The sequence below is a fragment of the Pygocentrus nattereri genome, chromosome 24 (genome assembly GCF_015220715.1).
Source record: "Pygocentrus nattereri isolate fPygNat1 chromosome 24, fPygNat1.pri, whole genome shotgun sequence".
In the NCBI taxonomy this organism is placed as follows: domain Eukaryota; kingdom Metazoa; phylum Chordata; class Actinopteri; order Characiformes; family Serrasalmidae; genus Pygocentrus; species Pygocentrus nattereri.
This window is the reverse complement of record NC_051234.1, coordinates 6610336-6625286: the sequence shown is the minus strand read 5'-3', so window position 1 is coordinate 6625286 and position 14951 is coordinate 6610336. Positions and strand designations below refer to the sequence as shown.

The 14951-nt window shown below is 43.9% G+C and overlaps 2 protein-coding genes across 4 annotated transcripts in view; both read right to left on the bottom strand.

Moving 5' to 3' along the window:
- The window catches only part of washc5 (WASH complex subunit 5), a 28561-nt gene extending 22047 nt beyond the window's left edge, over positions 1 to 6514 (bottom strand). Inside the window, exons 1-6 of one of the 2 annotated variants that reach the window (XM_017719814.2) lie at positions 6442 to 6514; positions 4453 to 4695; positions 2519 to 2664; positions 1686 to 1770; positions 1479 to 1579; positions 528 to 720 (exon numbers count right to left, since the gene is read on the bottom strand). In XM_017719814.2, coding sequence (XP_017575303.1) covers positions 528 to 720; positions 1479 to 1579; positions 1686 to 1770; positions 2519 to 2664; positions 4453 to 4638 — 711 coding nt within the window. In that variant the 5' untranslated portion in view covers positions 4639 to 4695; positions 6442 to 6514. Of the gene's footprint in view, positions 1 to 527; positions 721 to 1478; positions 1580 to 1685; positions 1771 to 2518; positions 2665 to 4452; positions 4696 to 6417 lie in introns of both variants that reach the window. The other variant, XM_017719813.2, reaches the window with a different exon arrangement.
- Positions 6515 to 7350: 836 nt separating this feature from the next.
- Positions 7351 to 14917, bottom strand: LOC108440755 (zinc fingers and homeoboxes protein 1-like). 2 transcript variants are annotated; one of them, XM_017719817.2, is made up of 3 exons: positions 14340 to 14917; positions 12257 to 12532; positions 7351 to 11661 (listed from the first exon to the last, which is right to left on the bottom strand). In XM_017719817.2, the coding sequence occupies exons 2-3, from the start codon at positions 12420 to 12422 to the stop codon at positions 9320 to 9322; spliced, it is 2508 nt and encodes an 835-aa protein (XP_017575306.1). In that variant the 5' UTR covers positions 12423 to 12532; positions 14340 to 14917; the 3' UTR covers positions 7351 to 9319. The 2 variants fall into 2 exon arrangements, with proteins under 2 accessions (XP_017575306.1, XP_017575307.1); XM_017719818.2 differs by having other exon boundaries at positions 12263 to 12532; positions 14340 to 14913.
- Between the last annotated feature and the right edge of the window lie 34 nt (positions 14918 to 14951).

Here is a 14951-nt window from a genome sequence, read left to right as displayed (position 1 = left end):
ATGAGCCAGTTTGGTGTGGAAGAACTTGACTGGCCTGCACAGAGTCCTGACCTCAACCCGATAGAACACCTTTGGGATGAATTAGACTGGAGACAGGCCTTCTCACCCAACATCAGTGTCTGACCTCACAAATGCGTATCTGGAAGAACGGTCAAGAATTCCCATAAACACTCTCCTAACCCTTGTGGAAAGCCTTCCCAGAAGAGTTGAAGCTGTTATAGCTGCAAACGGTGGGCCAACATCTTATTAAACCCTATGGATTAAGAATGTGATGTCACAATATGCGTGTGAAGCTGGACGAGCGACTACTTTTGGAAATATAGAGTAGCTCACTAGGAGATGCTAAAAAAAAGTGATCACATCAACTTGTGGACCACAGAAGCGAGAGTATATAAAATAACTTTTAATAAAATTTAATACTATTATTATCCTTTACAAATGATTTTAATGCTCCAAAACGGATGCAGTTGAATTAAACTGCTGTATGTTCACACCTTTAGTATCATCAGTTAATTGTGGGCTCCCACCTGGTTGTAGATGTCGTCTGAGCGCAGGCGGCCTATGACCATGCTGATGAAGGTGGGGCTGATGGGCACTCTCTGGAAGTAGCTCTCAGGGTAGTTGGGTGGACGTTTAGCTCCAGCGTGGCTGGAGTAGCCAGTGCTCCGTAAGAGCTTACAGATGTCATCCAGATTGGAGTCAGCAGAAGAGCGGGCAGCGCTGTGGAGCAGAGTTTAACAGTTCGTCAGAGCCAAAAATCATGATTTCAGACTTTTTTGTTTTGAGTAAATTTAAGCAACTCAACAAAGATCAATTTTACATTCTAATTAACCTCTTAAACTCTAAGAAACCATCAAAGGGTTCAAACATCCATTCACACTCTTGTAAACACATAACTTAGTTTCACAGCAGTTACTCAGTAATTCATAATCATTACTGGGCAAAATGTCTTAAAGGGTCCAAATTGTACATGTTTCTTTTATTTTGACAACTTATTTAAAATTATTATAATTGAATTAATTATAATATATAATATAATATATATATATATAATTTTATTAATTATAATTTAATATTATTCAATTTCCCATCTCTCCTTATCCCAAAAGCAGGCTTTTTTGTTACTCTTCCTTATACAAACATGTAAATATGTCTGTTCTAATTGGCTGTCCTCTGCAAAACTGCAGCATTAATGGACTGCTATAGGCTCAACTGGCAGATATATGCAAATGTGCTGGTTTTCGTGGCATCACAAAAAAATTATTTCAAAATGAGCTGTTTTTGCAGCTTAGGGTCCACAAATGGACTTTACGGACTGAGCAGTATGCTTTGAAACATGTTTCCGTATTACATCAAACTCAGATGATATGAGCTCTTTAAGATTAATAAGAGAATAATAACCCCAGAGTTTAAGATGTTTATATCTAGTCAACGCGTGATTATTTTGAATCTAAACACAATGTCGATAGGGACCTTACCTGTATCTGTAGTAGGACACCAGCATCCTCTCTCTGACTTCCCCTTCTATTTTCTGGTCTATTACCAGCAGCATAACACCATAGAGATACAGGGCTTCACACTGAAAGAGGGGCAACAGAAAACAGCGCAGCATTAAATACCACAACAGCTTCTGAGATTTTATTTATGGTTTTCTGGAGAAAAAAAATTTAAAAAAATCACACTACCAAAAGCTGCTTTCCATCCTCATTTAGAAGAACAGTTTCCAAAGTCTGCTGAATGTAGACGCCTTCATTGAGGTCATCCAGGTACCTTAAAAACATTACTAATTGATTACATTTCCGCGCTACAGTCTGGAGGGATGATTAATTGAGACATAATTATTATTAAATGTGTATAGGACCAGGAAAAAAATATTTGTGCCAAAACACTATTGCCACCTCTGAATGGCTCAAAAAAAAAAACAAGGTTTTGGAGTGGCCTATCCAAACTCCTAACTTAAACCCTGTTGAGATGCTGTGGCAGGACCTCTAACAGGCAGTTCAAGCGTGAAAGTCCTACAGTGTGATTGAATTAAAGCAAGCCATAATTCCTCTACAATGCTTGGAAAGACTAATAAGAAATAATAAATAATTGCCCCCCCTCTGTGAAAGCATATGATGCCCTATATGTAACTAAAGCCAGCAGTGAGGAGCTGAACTTTACCCCCTCTGCTGTCACTGCAGACTGGCAGGGCCACCAACCGGGCAGCACCAGTAGCTGTTAATGAAGTAATGTTTTGTTTTGTCTTGGTTTTTTTTTTATTTGAGAGTGGTCCCATTTCTTAGGGCAAGACAATTATGCAAAAATAGAGAAAAAAATATGTAGGAGGTCAAAATCTGGTTTACTTTTATTTACAGTTTTGCCCTCTGATGGACTGGTGACCTGTCCGGGGTGTATCCTGCCTTCCGCCTTATGCCTGCTGGGATTGGCTCCAGCATCCAGAGGGATAAGCGGTTTAGAAAATGTGTGTGTGTGTGTGTGTGTGTGCGTGTGTGTGCATGATTTACAGTATGTGTACCTTATCAAGTCTACAATGTATTTATGGACACTTTCGAAAGCTAGATAAAAGCGTGATAATATTTCAATGTTGTTTTCCCGGAATTCCTCGTCCAGGTCCTGCAGGTCTGGTTTGGCCTCCAGCTTGCTCTCATAGTACTCTGGACCCTAAAAGAACGTTACATAAAGAGTAAAACACATTAAACAGGACTATAACTGACATTCTGAGTAATTTTGGTAATAATAAAAACACAATTAACAAAGTAATCTCCATTCAGTGCACATTCGTATACCTGCACTCTTTGTCCATTTTACTGACTCCACCATGTAGGTGCACTTGTAGTGAATGGATCAGACACAGCAGTGCTGCTGGAGTATTTAAACATCTCAGTGTCACTGCTGGACTGAGAACAGTCCACCAACAGCATCTTGTGAGCAGCATCATGTGACCACTGATGAAGGACTAGAGGATGACCAACACAAACTGTGCAGCAGCAGATGAGCGGCTGTCTCTGGATCAACAAGACAGGTGTGTCTTATAGAGAGGGCAGTGAGAGGTCTGGTCCAGTCTGATCCACTCATACCAGCACAACACACACTAACATGCTGCCGCCACCACCACGTCAGTGTCACTGCAGATGAGAATGACCCAGCACCCAAATAGTACCATCGCTATACAGTCAGTGTATATTTTACAAACACGGATGGTGGTGTACTCTTTTTGATTTACCACTGTTCCACAATTGTAAGCATTACATCAACATATCGCTGCTGTCGGAACAAAACCTCCTATCTCCATTTTTGTCGATTTTCAGTTTTTGACATACTTTAAAAATACCTTTTGCCCTTTACATTGTGTTGGTGTGACAGGCCAACAGAAACGGCCCAGAAAGACTTGGAAAGACGTCTGGTTCCATTGACTTACATTAAAAGTAAAGTAAGTTTTTTCCTTCTCTTTTACACTTACCATTTTGGACATACGAGGTTTTGATCCGACAGCAGCGGTATACTAATTTGGCACTGTAAGGAAATTTGACTTGATGGACTGACTCATATTAAAACTTTGTTTATATTTTCATGATTGAAGTATGTAGAAATCTTTAAATAATGGATGGAATTCCTCATTAACATTAAGCTACACAGCACTATCACATAGGCGTTACATAGACGGCTCAGCCAGATGTTAGGACCGGAACTATCCGTTTTATAATGCATATTATTACACTCCTGACAATGAGTGAGTTTATATGCGCTCAATAATCCGATCGTAATCGGATTTCTGCAGTTATCCTATTATTCAAATGGTCGTGTAAACAGCACACTCTGATCTAGAAATCCGATCAAGAGAGCTGGACTTTAGCTCAGTTAGCAGATTTCTCAGGGCATTCTCATACTCTGATTTTCAGATCGGATTTCTGTGCGAGATCAGACGGTGGATGTTGCGAGATGGCAGCAAAACACGTTGGACTGGCGCTGAAAGCAAATAAGAAATGAAGGATTTAAATATTGTTTATTTTCTAGATGATGCGTTTATATTTTCAGGTAAAGTGTCGCAGTGTTTTTTTTTTTTTTTTAAAGTTTGAGTTTTGCATTCTGTTTACGTCACGTCTTCTTCTGTGAGTTTATAGGCTGGTTGCGAAGCAGAAATCTGATCACAGTCTGACCCATGCAGACCCGGAGCTTCCCCATTATCTGATTACTCAGGCGCATGTAAACATGTTGATCGGATCACTGACAAAATCTGATTTTCTGCAGTGATGGGATTATTGAGGGCATGTGAACGCGCTCAGTGATGCGTAAAATCAGGGCTGTTTGCACAGTTCAGTCACTGGACTGCGCTGGATTCTGGCCCTCCAGAACCTGAGATAAAGCCCCCTTGCTACACACGCATATATGTAGTTAATAACAGGTTGTGCCATAACACCACAAGCCCGTGACTGAAAGCAAACACACTACCTTGAAGTAGCTGAAGTCACAGATGATGTCGCCATACTTCTGTTGGTCACTCTTGTCTTTGAGCCTAAAAACTGCGGGGATGAAGTCAGAGAGCCGTAACAGTTCTGCAATGATGGCGTTCCCCCGAGACACAATCCTCAGGATGGCCTGTCCACACAGGTTATTCTCTGCAAGAAAGTCCACCATGGTGGCAGCCTCCACTCGCTCCAGCCGGCAGGTCTTCAGAGATCCATGTCCATAGTCCTGATGGAATGGATATTCATCATCCACAGACCAAATTCAGCTTAACACTCCGGTTAATACCGAAACACTCTTCTACTGTGCAACTGCTGCAGCCACGTCCTGGATGCTTTCCCAAAGGTTCTGTTACGTGTTTGATTAATACGAGCTCTAACAAACCCAAACATGAGGCACACATAGATACTACTAGTACTCATCAACTTAAATAACAAGATCCATTTCCAAAGTCTTCACTGACTGATGTAATAAACTAAAACAGAGTCCCTAAAGCAGAGACCACCTCATGAGAGAGAGCCACTTGGCTTTATTCTACTTAAGGACATTCCTCTGGTTCCTTAGATTATTCAGAGAGAGAAGCAGGACACCAGGGAGCGACAGATCTTCTAATTGCCCACGCTAATCATATTACATAAATTGAACTTCTCGCACAGGTAGGTCTTTAGGGGAGGTCTGAATGTCTTATTTTTGAAAACACACTGTACACCGATCAGGCATAACATCATGACCACCTCCTCGTTTCTACGCTCATCGTCCATTTTATCAGCTCCACTTACTGTATAGCTGCACTTTGTAGTTCTACAGTTACAGACTGTAGTCCATCTGTTTCTCTGATACTTTGTTAGCCCCCTTTTACCCTGTTCTTCAGTGGTCAGGACCCCCATGGACCCTCACAGAGCAGGTACTATTTGGGTGGTGGATCATTCTCAGCACTGCAGTAACACTGACGTGGCGTGAGGTGCGCTGGTCTGAGTGGATCAGACACAGCAGTGCTGCTGGAGTTTTTAAACACCTCAGTGTCGCTGCTGGACTGAGAATAGTCCACCAACCAAAAATATCCAGCCAACAGCGTCCTGTGACCACTGAGGAAGGACTATAGTATGACCAACACAAACTGTGCAGCAGCAGATGAGCTGTCATCTCTGACTTCACATCTACAAGGTGGACTGACAAGGAAGGAGTGTCTAATAGAGTGGACAGTGAGTGGACACTGTTTAAAACTCCAGCAACACTGCTGTGTCCGATCATCTCGTACCAGCACAGCACACACTAACACACCACCACCTCGTCAGTGGTGTGAAGGACTAGAGGATGGCCAACAAGCTGTGCAGCAGCAGATGAGCTACCGTCTCTGACTTTACATCCACAAGGTGGACCAATAAGGTAGTGCACAGTGCTCAAACCGTCCAGCAGCACTGATGTGTCTGATCCACTTGTACCAGCGCAACGTCAGTGCACCTATACGGTAAGCTGAGCTGATTAAATGTTCAATGAGTGTAGAAACAAGGAGATGGTTTTAATGTTAGTTGTGGCTGTTCGGTGTACATATGAGCACATAGGTTAGCTACGTCTTTTCCGTAGTCCGCAATACTCTGAACTTGACTGACCTAGACTGATTTTCCTGAGTGGCTGCGAGTCCAAACACACATATAACCGCTATGGTTGTTCATGACTGAACCATAAAAAAGCTACAGCCGCGGACTAAACGCGTGGCTCATTAAGACTGACCTCCCGATAGCGAGTTAATGACCAGCGCTAGCCGGTCAGTTAGCTCGCTCGCTAATGAACGTCATATCGCGAACCACTCTCACTGATTCAGCGAGCTAGAACTAACCACCACACAGCTAAACGGGAGTCCCAACCGAAGGCAAAAAATATACAGTCTGTGTACTGGTAATAGGTGATGTTCTGGTATGCATTTACACTAAAACATTACTGAAATATTACCTTTATTTCATAAACTCCGCTCACCTCCTTTCATCTGCAGGCTACTGTTTACAAATCACATGAGTGCCACGTGACCACACCGCAGCAAGCCATTGGCTGCTCGCGTCGCGCTGCTGCTAAATGGCGGCTATTGAGCCCACTCGCCAAATTAAAAGTCTCTGAAAAACGAAAATGATGTTCGTAAAAATGTCAAAAGTATCTCAAATTTATAGTTACATCTTTCAGAAAACATGGGAACCACTTATGGACCTCTGACTACTATGTAGCCTGCACTATCTGCTGTGATTGGGTAGTTACAGGATATGTATTGTGACCTTTTATTTTGTTTACGTATGTGTATGTACATGTGTGTGTGTGTATACATATAAACACACAAAAAAATATATATATATATATATTTATTTTATCTTATCTGATGGGTTTTTGTTACAAAAAAACATATGATAAAGAAAATCTCAAATTTATAAAGTCATTAATCAACAGACGTGGAAGCACAAGGTGCAGTGCTACATCTTCTATTTGAGTATTACCTCCTTACTGTAATATTGTAAAACCAGTATCTTCAGATCATTTCAAATGGTAAAAATATGAAAAAATGATTAGGTAAATATATAACTAAAAACAGTAGATAAATAAGATTTACTCAAGAGATGAATTCACACACACAATGAGGATCACCCACAAGTTTTCATCTAAATTTATTGTCATCTTGAAACAAGTAGAAAATATATTTTCTGTCTAAACCAAGCCACAGCCTATTAAAACAGTTTTCAATTTTAAATTAAAAGCATTGCACAAGGCCTATAGCTCTGGGGAATAAAGCTTTAGCCACCAGGGCGGCGTGAACAAATTCAATTTTAGGGCTCAGTAGGATTTACAAAGTCACCTCCATGATGCCCCCCCCCCCCCCCCCCCCCCGTTGTTACCCCCCAACCCAACCCATATCTGAAAGAGTGTTACTGAGCCTTACAGTGATTCTATTTGATATTTTATAAATGCACTGCAGTAAACACTACTGGTGACCGATGGAAGAGGCAGGAGAAATACAGTTGCACTTAATCAGACATTCATAGGAAAAAGGTAGCATATGCATCACTTTAAAATCTAGAGAGAAAAAAAAAACATTTTTGCCTAAATTGATCTTTTCTGCTATGATAAGTATTTATGGAAATGACAAATGAGCTGAATGTGCTATTTTCAGACAATAGTTATGAGCACGTACGTATCTGTTAATACACTAAAAGGTGCAGAAATCACAGGGATGACTCCAGAGGATCGCAAGCTAAGCAAATAAGCTCACCAAGAACTCGGAGAACGAAACTCCTTTTAAATGCGACTAGTAGGATCGTTTTAGATCACACAAAACAGGGTCACTGTACGAGCAATCAACGTAGGTCTGGGTGGGATCCATCATCATAAATACAAACTTATAAAAACGCTTAAAACTACTTAGAAAATACAACAGCAAAATGTATGTACAAAATAAGCCGTCCTTTTCATCATCATAAACAGCTGAAGCATGCAGTATTGGCATAGGGCCAGTTTAAAAAATACCAAGATAGTGCCGTTTGTTCATTGGGGGAAAAATTATTACAATATTAATAATAATTCAAATTTTACAATTAAAAAAACAAAGATCAAATACCATATACCATGCTACATGGTAAATAAATTATCCATTAAGGTTCTCTTCTCACAGAAAAGCAAATTGGCAGAATTTTTAGCTACCAACAATTTAACAACTGAACATCGTGTGCATTAGTAATAATAATAACCAAAAAAATCTCCGATTTATCGTTTGAGGAGTTTGTTGAAATGCATTATTTTGGGTAGCCTAAAAATACATTAAAGAGTGAAGCAAAGTCCTCCTTACTGCTAAGCTCATGAAAAGGCTGGTAAAGCCTGTTACACACGAAGTAGAAACACAATACCGTTTTGTAAGAATCCGCAAACAGGAAAAAAAGACCCACATACACTTTATCACAGATTAAAAAAACGTTTTAAAAGAGCCCTCTCGAATCAGCGCGAGCTCGAGCATACAGTCCAACTGCCTCGTTTTGTACAGGCACTGATTACTGTCCTCTACTGATCTTGTGCATCCACACTGCTCCGGGAAAAAACCCTCGGAATCCTGGCAAACTTGACCCAGTCGTGATGCCAGAGCGGCTACTGGCAGTCAGAACAGCAGGTCGTCACCGGTTGTGCTGTATTAATTCAGACTACAGCCAAAGATGGTGGTGAATAGCATTAGCCTACGTCTTTTAGACTGAAGGACAAAATGACTGGGAACATTTGGGATTTTCCATTTTTTCCACCATTAAATGGCTTCAAAGGCAAGTCCCTCCCTCTCTCCTCCATTTAACATTCAATGCAAAGTGCCCAATTGTATGTGTAGGTCTCCATCTCTACATACAGAACTTTCATTTCAGCAACAGGGAACCATAACATTCAACAAAAGTAACTTTGGCACCATGAGTCCTCCGTGGGGCAGGTGGAGGACCCGTGTATCAAGAAAGAAAGAAAAAAAAAAGCACATCATAAAAGACCTGATCACCAGATCATTTTCCTCATTTAAATTAAATTCAAATTGCACACAACTGATGATTAATGGACTCTCCAGGCCTCTGCTTCTGATTTTAGGGTTCTTCATTCTGGGTGTTGATGCTGTGCACACATGAACAGAGCACGCAGATTCCTGAAGTTTCTGATAGAACTGATCTCTTCAAAGCTCAGGAAACAAAAAGACTACGCTCAGGAAACGAACAAGAAAGTGGGAAACGTAAAAAGTGATGCAAGTAGGACTAGTCAGTATATCTTCATAGTCAATGTTCTTCTTCACCGATCGTTCTAAGCACTCTGTCCACAGACAAAAATGACATAAAACACCCAAAACCCAATAAAATCACTGATCTTCTGACCCAGACAAGGTTTTTCTAACACTCTGTGGAGGCTCCCAGGATTCACTGTCATCTGTCTCCTCGTCGTCATCCTCCTCATCGTCATCGCCGTCCTCATCGCCAGCGGCCAAGGGGCCTTGCTCTTCACTCACCATTTCATTTTCGCCCTGGGACTCCTCCTCTTCCTGCTCGTTGCCTGTGTTGTCTTCAAATGGGTCAGTGCCCATGTCCACCTTCCGACAAACTTCGGCAAACCACTCCCTCACTTGCTCGTAGCTCATGTTAGACTTGGCTACCAGCTCATCCAGATCCTGCTCATTCAAGAACTTGTGCTTCAAGTAGTATTCCTTTAGGATATCTTTCCCCGTCTTAAACTTCATTGGCGGGGACTTCTCCGGACCCGTGGATTTCTTGGCTTTCCTGCTGCGAGATCTTCCCCAGCCTCGGTTCCGAATTCTCCGTTTTCTGCTTTTGCTTCCATTCATACCCTCCACGTTTCCACTCTGATAATAGAAGTACCATTTAAGGTTGCCGTTCTTCCAGGCGTAGCGCGTATCTCCAAACCAATTGACAATGTAAGACCGGGGTAGCCCGCTCTCCTCAGCTAGCTGGTCATATTCTTCGGCGGAAGGCCACTGAGTGCGTACGAATGCGCTCTTGAGGACGTGGAGCTGCTCTGGGGTTTTTTTGGTTATCTTCTCCTTGGACAACTTTTTCAAACCAGGTGGAGTCTGGCTACGTTTACCCTGGGAGGTTTCGCCATCTGCCCCATCGTTCTTTTCAGATGCCTCAGCAGCAGGGGTTTTCCTCTTCTCCGTAAACCAAGCATCTATCTCCCGTCTGGTGAGCTTTGTTTCAGCCCTCAGCCGGCTTAGCTCTTCGTCCGAAGGGGTATCGCATTTCTGGTAGCTCTCTTCTAAAATCACCAGTTGCTCTGGGGTCTTCTCCTTGAACTTCTGCAGAGTGAAATCTGGAAAGGGGTTCCAGGTTTTGGTGCGGGTTTCCTTTTCTTTGATGGGCGATGTGGTTGGGGACTGCGGAGTCTCACTCCCAGAGTCAATGACGATGGTTGTGCTGCTGTTGTTGTTGTTGTTGCTGGGCCTACTGCTGTCATGGGAGACGGTATAGTGGTTGTTTTTGGAATTGCGCTGGTTGTAACGGGTATCGCTGAACCACTTCTTGATCTCGCCTTTGGTGAGGTTGGTCAGCTTCATCAGCCTGGCTATTTCAGAATCACTGGCAAAATGGTTCTTCATATAGCTGGCTTTCAGCTCAGCCAGCTGCTCCTTTGACTTCTTGGGCCGCAGGCCGAAGTGATCGGTGCTGAGGGCGGAGTTCTCCTGCGGGGTCAGTGATGGTGGTTGGACCGTGGTGGCTCGCTTTGTTTCGCTAACAGCAGGGCTGGTCTGATTGCTTGAGATCTTGGGTGCCTGGCTTTGACTGGGCATTCCTGCAACTGTCAGTGTGATAGGGGTGGTGACCGGCAGGCTGTTTGCGGTGCCGACCTGCGTTAGAACCAGGCCTGGTTGGCCCACGATTTGGCAAGTCTGAAGGATAGACTGCAGACCATTAGTGGCAGATAGATGGTGGGCTGGTATGACCGTAATGGTCTGGGGTACCGTGTGGACTGTGCCATTAAACTGCTTCCTTCTAGCCTCCTCAACTTCCTCTGGTGTCCAGCTAACGCCATGCTTTAAACGCTGAGCAGAGAACCAGATCTTTATCTGCTCCTCGCTGAACTTGGTCTGAGCTGCTAGGCCCATGATTTCAGATGCTGAGGGGTAAGGGAACTTCTTGTAGGTATTCACCAGCAGTACATTGGAGTCCATGGCTGCATTGTAGGTTGGAATGCTGCTCACTGGAATCAGAAGCTGAGCTTGTGCACTCTGCTGGGCCTGCAGGGCTGACAGAACCTGGGCCAGGCCAGCAGGAAGCACCGTAGCAGGGTTCATAACTGGCTTCTTTTGCTCAGCGGGCACTGGATTGGGAATGCTGACGAGCACACCAGGCTTTGCAGACTCTGCAAGAACCGGGTTCATCATTTCAGCTGTGATGGAAGTACCCATGACTGATGCCTCCATTGGTTCTGGATCCCCCTCGCTTTCGATCAAGGCATCGCTGTCATCCGTGCCTTTGAGAGACACAGCTATTCTCTTAGGCTCAGGTTTGCTTTTCTTTTTCATGATTGGTGTTTTGCTGAGAGAGATTCCGGTGACCGTAGGGTCTTCAATCTCCTCTGTCTCAGCTTGACTCAAACTTCCTTCAGTGGTTAGATCCGTGGCTGACTGCTCCACAGTGGTTTGATTTGGGCGTTTTCCTGCAGAATGGCTTGAACTGTCTTCATGGTCTGGAATGAAAAAAAAAAACATAACTTTCCATAACATTTGACATTGTCAATAATGAAAATGCATATAAAATACCAATAAGGACCGAAACCGTTCATCAAGGACTTGTTTTTTTCTGCATTAGAGTAGGTTTTACTTTTACACATCAGGCCTAGGCACTTTGCACCCATTTACCTATTACTGCCTTATAAAGTTGAAGTTTTATCCCTACCAATTTAGTCATAGCCAATTCCACTTCCAGCCTCATGCGGGAGCGGGTTGAACTAGGTAACAGCTTCCTCAAAGACATGTGAATCAAGCCACTACTTTTTGTCTTGCCGCAAATGCAATGTCTTTGGACAGCTCACCTCAATTGGAGGAGAACACTAACTGCCAATTCAGGCACCCATGTTGGCTAACACTGCACAACGGGGGAGAGGGAGGTGCCACCAAAAAAGAGCAGTGTCAATTACACCATCTTAAACCATGGGTGGCTGTGGCATTGAACGGCCTCCTCATTTAGTCTATAACTCATGACATTACTAGGCTGTATTGATCACCAAAGATTAAAAGGACCAACATCTAACCTCAGGAAAAGCTTGTATTTAGGATACCAACCCTCACCTCCCTCAGTTTCCATGGGAACTACCGCTCCTTCTGTAGGGCCTTCTGCCGCATTCTCAGCTCCTTCCTCCCCTGCCAGGGTCTCCATGTCCGGATCCTGTTCCACCACATCTGATGGAAGCACCATGCAGGGGGTTGTGGACTTCCTTCTGCTCGACATTGCGTTGGTGGCACCAGAGAGGCTTTGAGAGAGGCAAAGACTGTCTGAACCGGCCTAAACGCCAGGAAAGTACATTCACATGCTAGAAGTTCACCTCAGTACAGGAGCCACTGAAAAAGAGACACAATAAGGATGAGGTTAGTTCTAAAACATGCAAATACTTTAATTTTACTTGATTATACAGGTATATAGTGCAACACAAACTTTCACACCTGCAGAGCCAGACAGTTAGTTTCAATCATGAGCTGCATGACTGGTAATCATTTGCATTTAAAGGGGCATTCCGGCATAAAACCAGCAACTGATACGTTAGGTGTCATCGTATGTCGTATTCTGTAACACAGCATAGTGTCCTTCAGCCTCAATGGTTCGATACAATTTTACATCTTTGTGTTTTTGTCTATCGAAGTTCTTACTACAATACCCAGCATGCATTCTGCAAAAAACACTAATCACTGCGAATCCCCCTCTACTGCCATAACGAAATCCTCACTGCTACAGAATAAATACAAATGTGATATTAGGCTTCCTAGCAGTAAAGTTAGTTTTCTTTTTCCACCAGGAACCTATTTCAGACAGCCTGTCCTCAAGCGTCTGCCTCAGTCATGGTTTTTCAAAGAGTTCGTCCCACCTCCAGGGGATTTTTCCAAGTCTTTAAAACTAATCGTTGTAGAATCACTGGAGCAACGGTGAAGCTCATGTGTTCCTTTAAGTAAAGCTAACCTTAAATGAATTTTAACAAAGGAAAAGCAACTGGTGTAGAAAAAAATGGAAAAATGAAAGAAAAAAAGTGAGCACACATCCATGGGGAAAATTACAGGTTAGTAAGATTAATTGACCCTTATTAGTCCCACAACGGGGAAATCTGACCCCTGTGTTTTAACTCATCCGTGCAGTGAAACACCACATACACACTTGTGAACATGCACAGGAGGGGGCAGTGAGCACACGTGCCTGGAGAGGTGGGCAGCCCTATCCGTAGCACCCAGGGAGCAGTTTGGCGATTAGGTGCCTTGCTCAAGGACACCTCAGTCACGTACCATCGGCTCAGGGCTGGTTTCCTAACCTCCAGCCCACGACTGCCCCAGAGCCTCCACTGAATTTTCAAAAAACATTCTACATAATTAAAAGTTAAGATGTAAACAAAATGTGGTTTGGTGTGAAATGTGCTACGTTCTCGAGAAACTTGAGACTCAGAACTGCTCACAGCGGAGGTGGCAGAACCCAGGTGTCTGAAAAGTCACTCAAAAGTTATTCCATGAAGCGGTTATAAACATGCTGTGAGATGGCTGGAGGGCCACATGCAGTGTGTCGTCAGGAAAAAGTCCTCAAAGAAAGCTTTCCCCCCCAGATTTATGCCTATTTAACCACAATATTACATATTAAAAAAAATCAGGACACATGTGGACTCGCTGGTGGTTTAAACAGTAAATAAAAGACTGTATTCGTGTTGTGTAGACAGGGGGACCCTCTGGTTCCTACCACCACCACTGTAAATAAACCTGAATCCAAGTCTCTACAATGAACCACTGTTTGCATCACAAGGACTGAACTATTCAGAAATGGACAAAACGGTGGAATCCCCCTTTGACTTGCCCCACTCCACAGCAACAGTCGACGAGCTTTAATACGCGATATATAACGGTTAGCAGACGCTTGTAGACGAACCAAACCACAAAACTGAAGCCATCCAAATTTTCCCGTTCCACCTTAAATAGTTCTGGCGCCTCCAGAATGTAACGGCTACACCATTTAAGGTGGAACGGGTGAATCAGAACAAGTTGGCTTCCGTAACCAAACTTATGTTGCGGTCCTGTGTCAGCGGACGCTTGGCTGGCTGTCATCCGCCGTAGCGGTGGAGCAGCGCGGATGGGGGTCTGTGTGATGCTAGTTAGCGTCTGTAGTTAGTTAACTTACCGGGGGAACAGGAACCTCTCGCCCGTTCGGCACCGGGGAGTGTCGGGGTGAGCTACCGTCAGAGCTTGCAGGGCACCGCTTACAGGGTTTGCTCGCCGCCTGCCTTCGAGGTTTTCGCGGCCACGGAGCGCAGTAATGCGGGAAGTTACGCGTTAGCTTGCTGGCTAACTGGAGGAGGCAGCGCTTTTCTCCTCTCGCCACAAAACGCTGGATGTGCCCCTCCAGATGCAGCGCTGAGCCCAGCCGATTTCTCTCGACTCGCCCTCTAGGAGCGAGTCCGAGCCGCCCGAAACGCCACCCTTCAAACGGCGCTGTCGGATAAACGCGCCTAAAGACAGTTTGCGTTCATTTTAATGGCAGTTTTTTTTAATGATCAGGCGTCTCCGCTGTCAATGTGTTACGTGTTTACGTCATCGCCAGGCGACTCCCCGCCGTAACTTAAAAAAGGTGAAAAAAACTGTCCATACTTTTCGCAAACGGAGGCGCAAACGGCCGCAACCAGCGCGTTAAGGCACCTTCTGGTCCGAGCTACACGCCACGCCGCCAGCCAATGTCCCGCTAAAGTCGCTTAACTGTTGGAAACTTCCGAGCTTTCTCTGCGTAACCGGCCGA

Coding starts and splice junctions, on each gene's coding strand:
- LOC108440755 (XM_017719817.2), bottom strand. CDS start 12,422: ATGTCGAGCAGAAGGAAGTCCACAACCCCCTGCATGGTGCTTCCATCA. Junction 11,662..12,256: donor GGAAACTGAGGGAGGTGAGG/GTTGGTATCCTA, acceptor TTTTCATTCCAG/ACCATGAAGACAGTTCAAGC.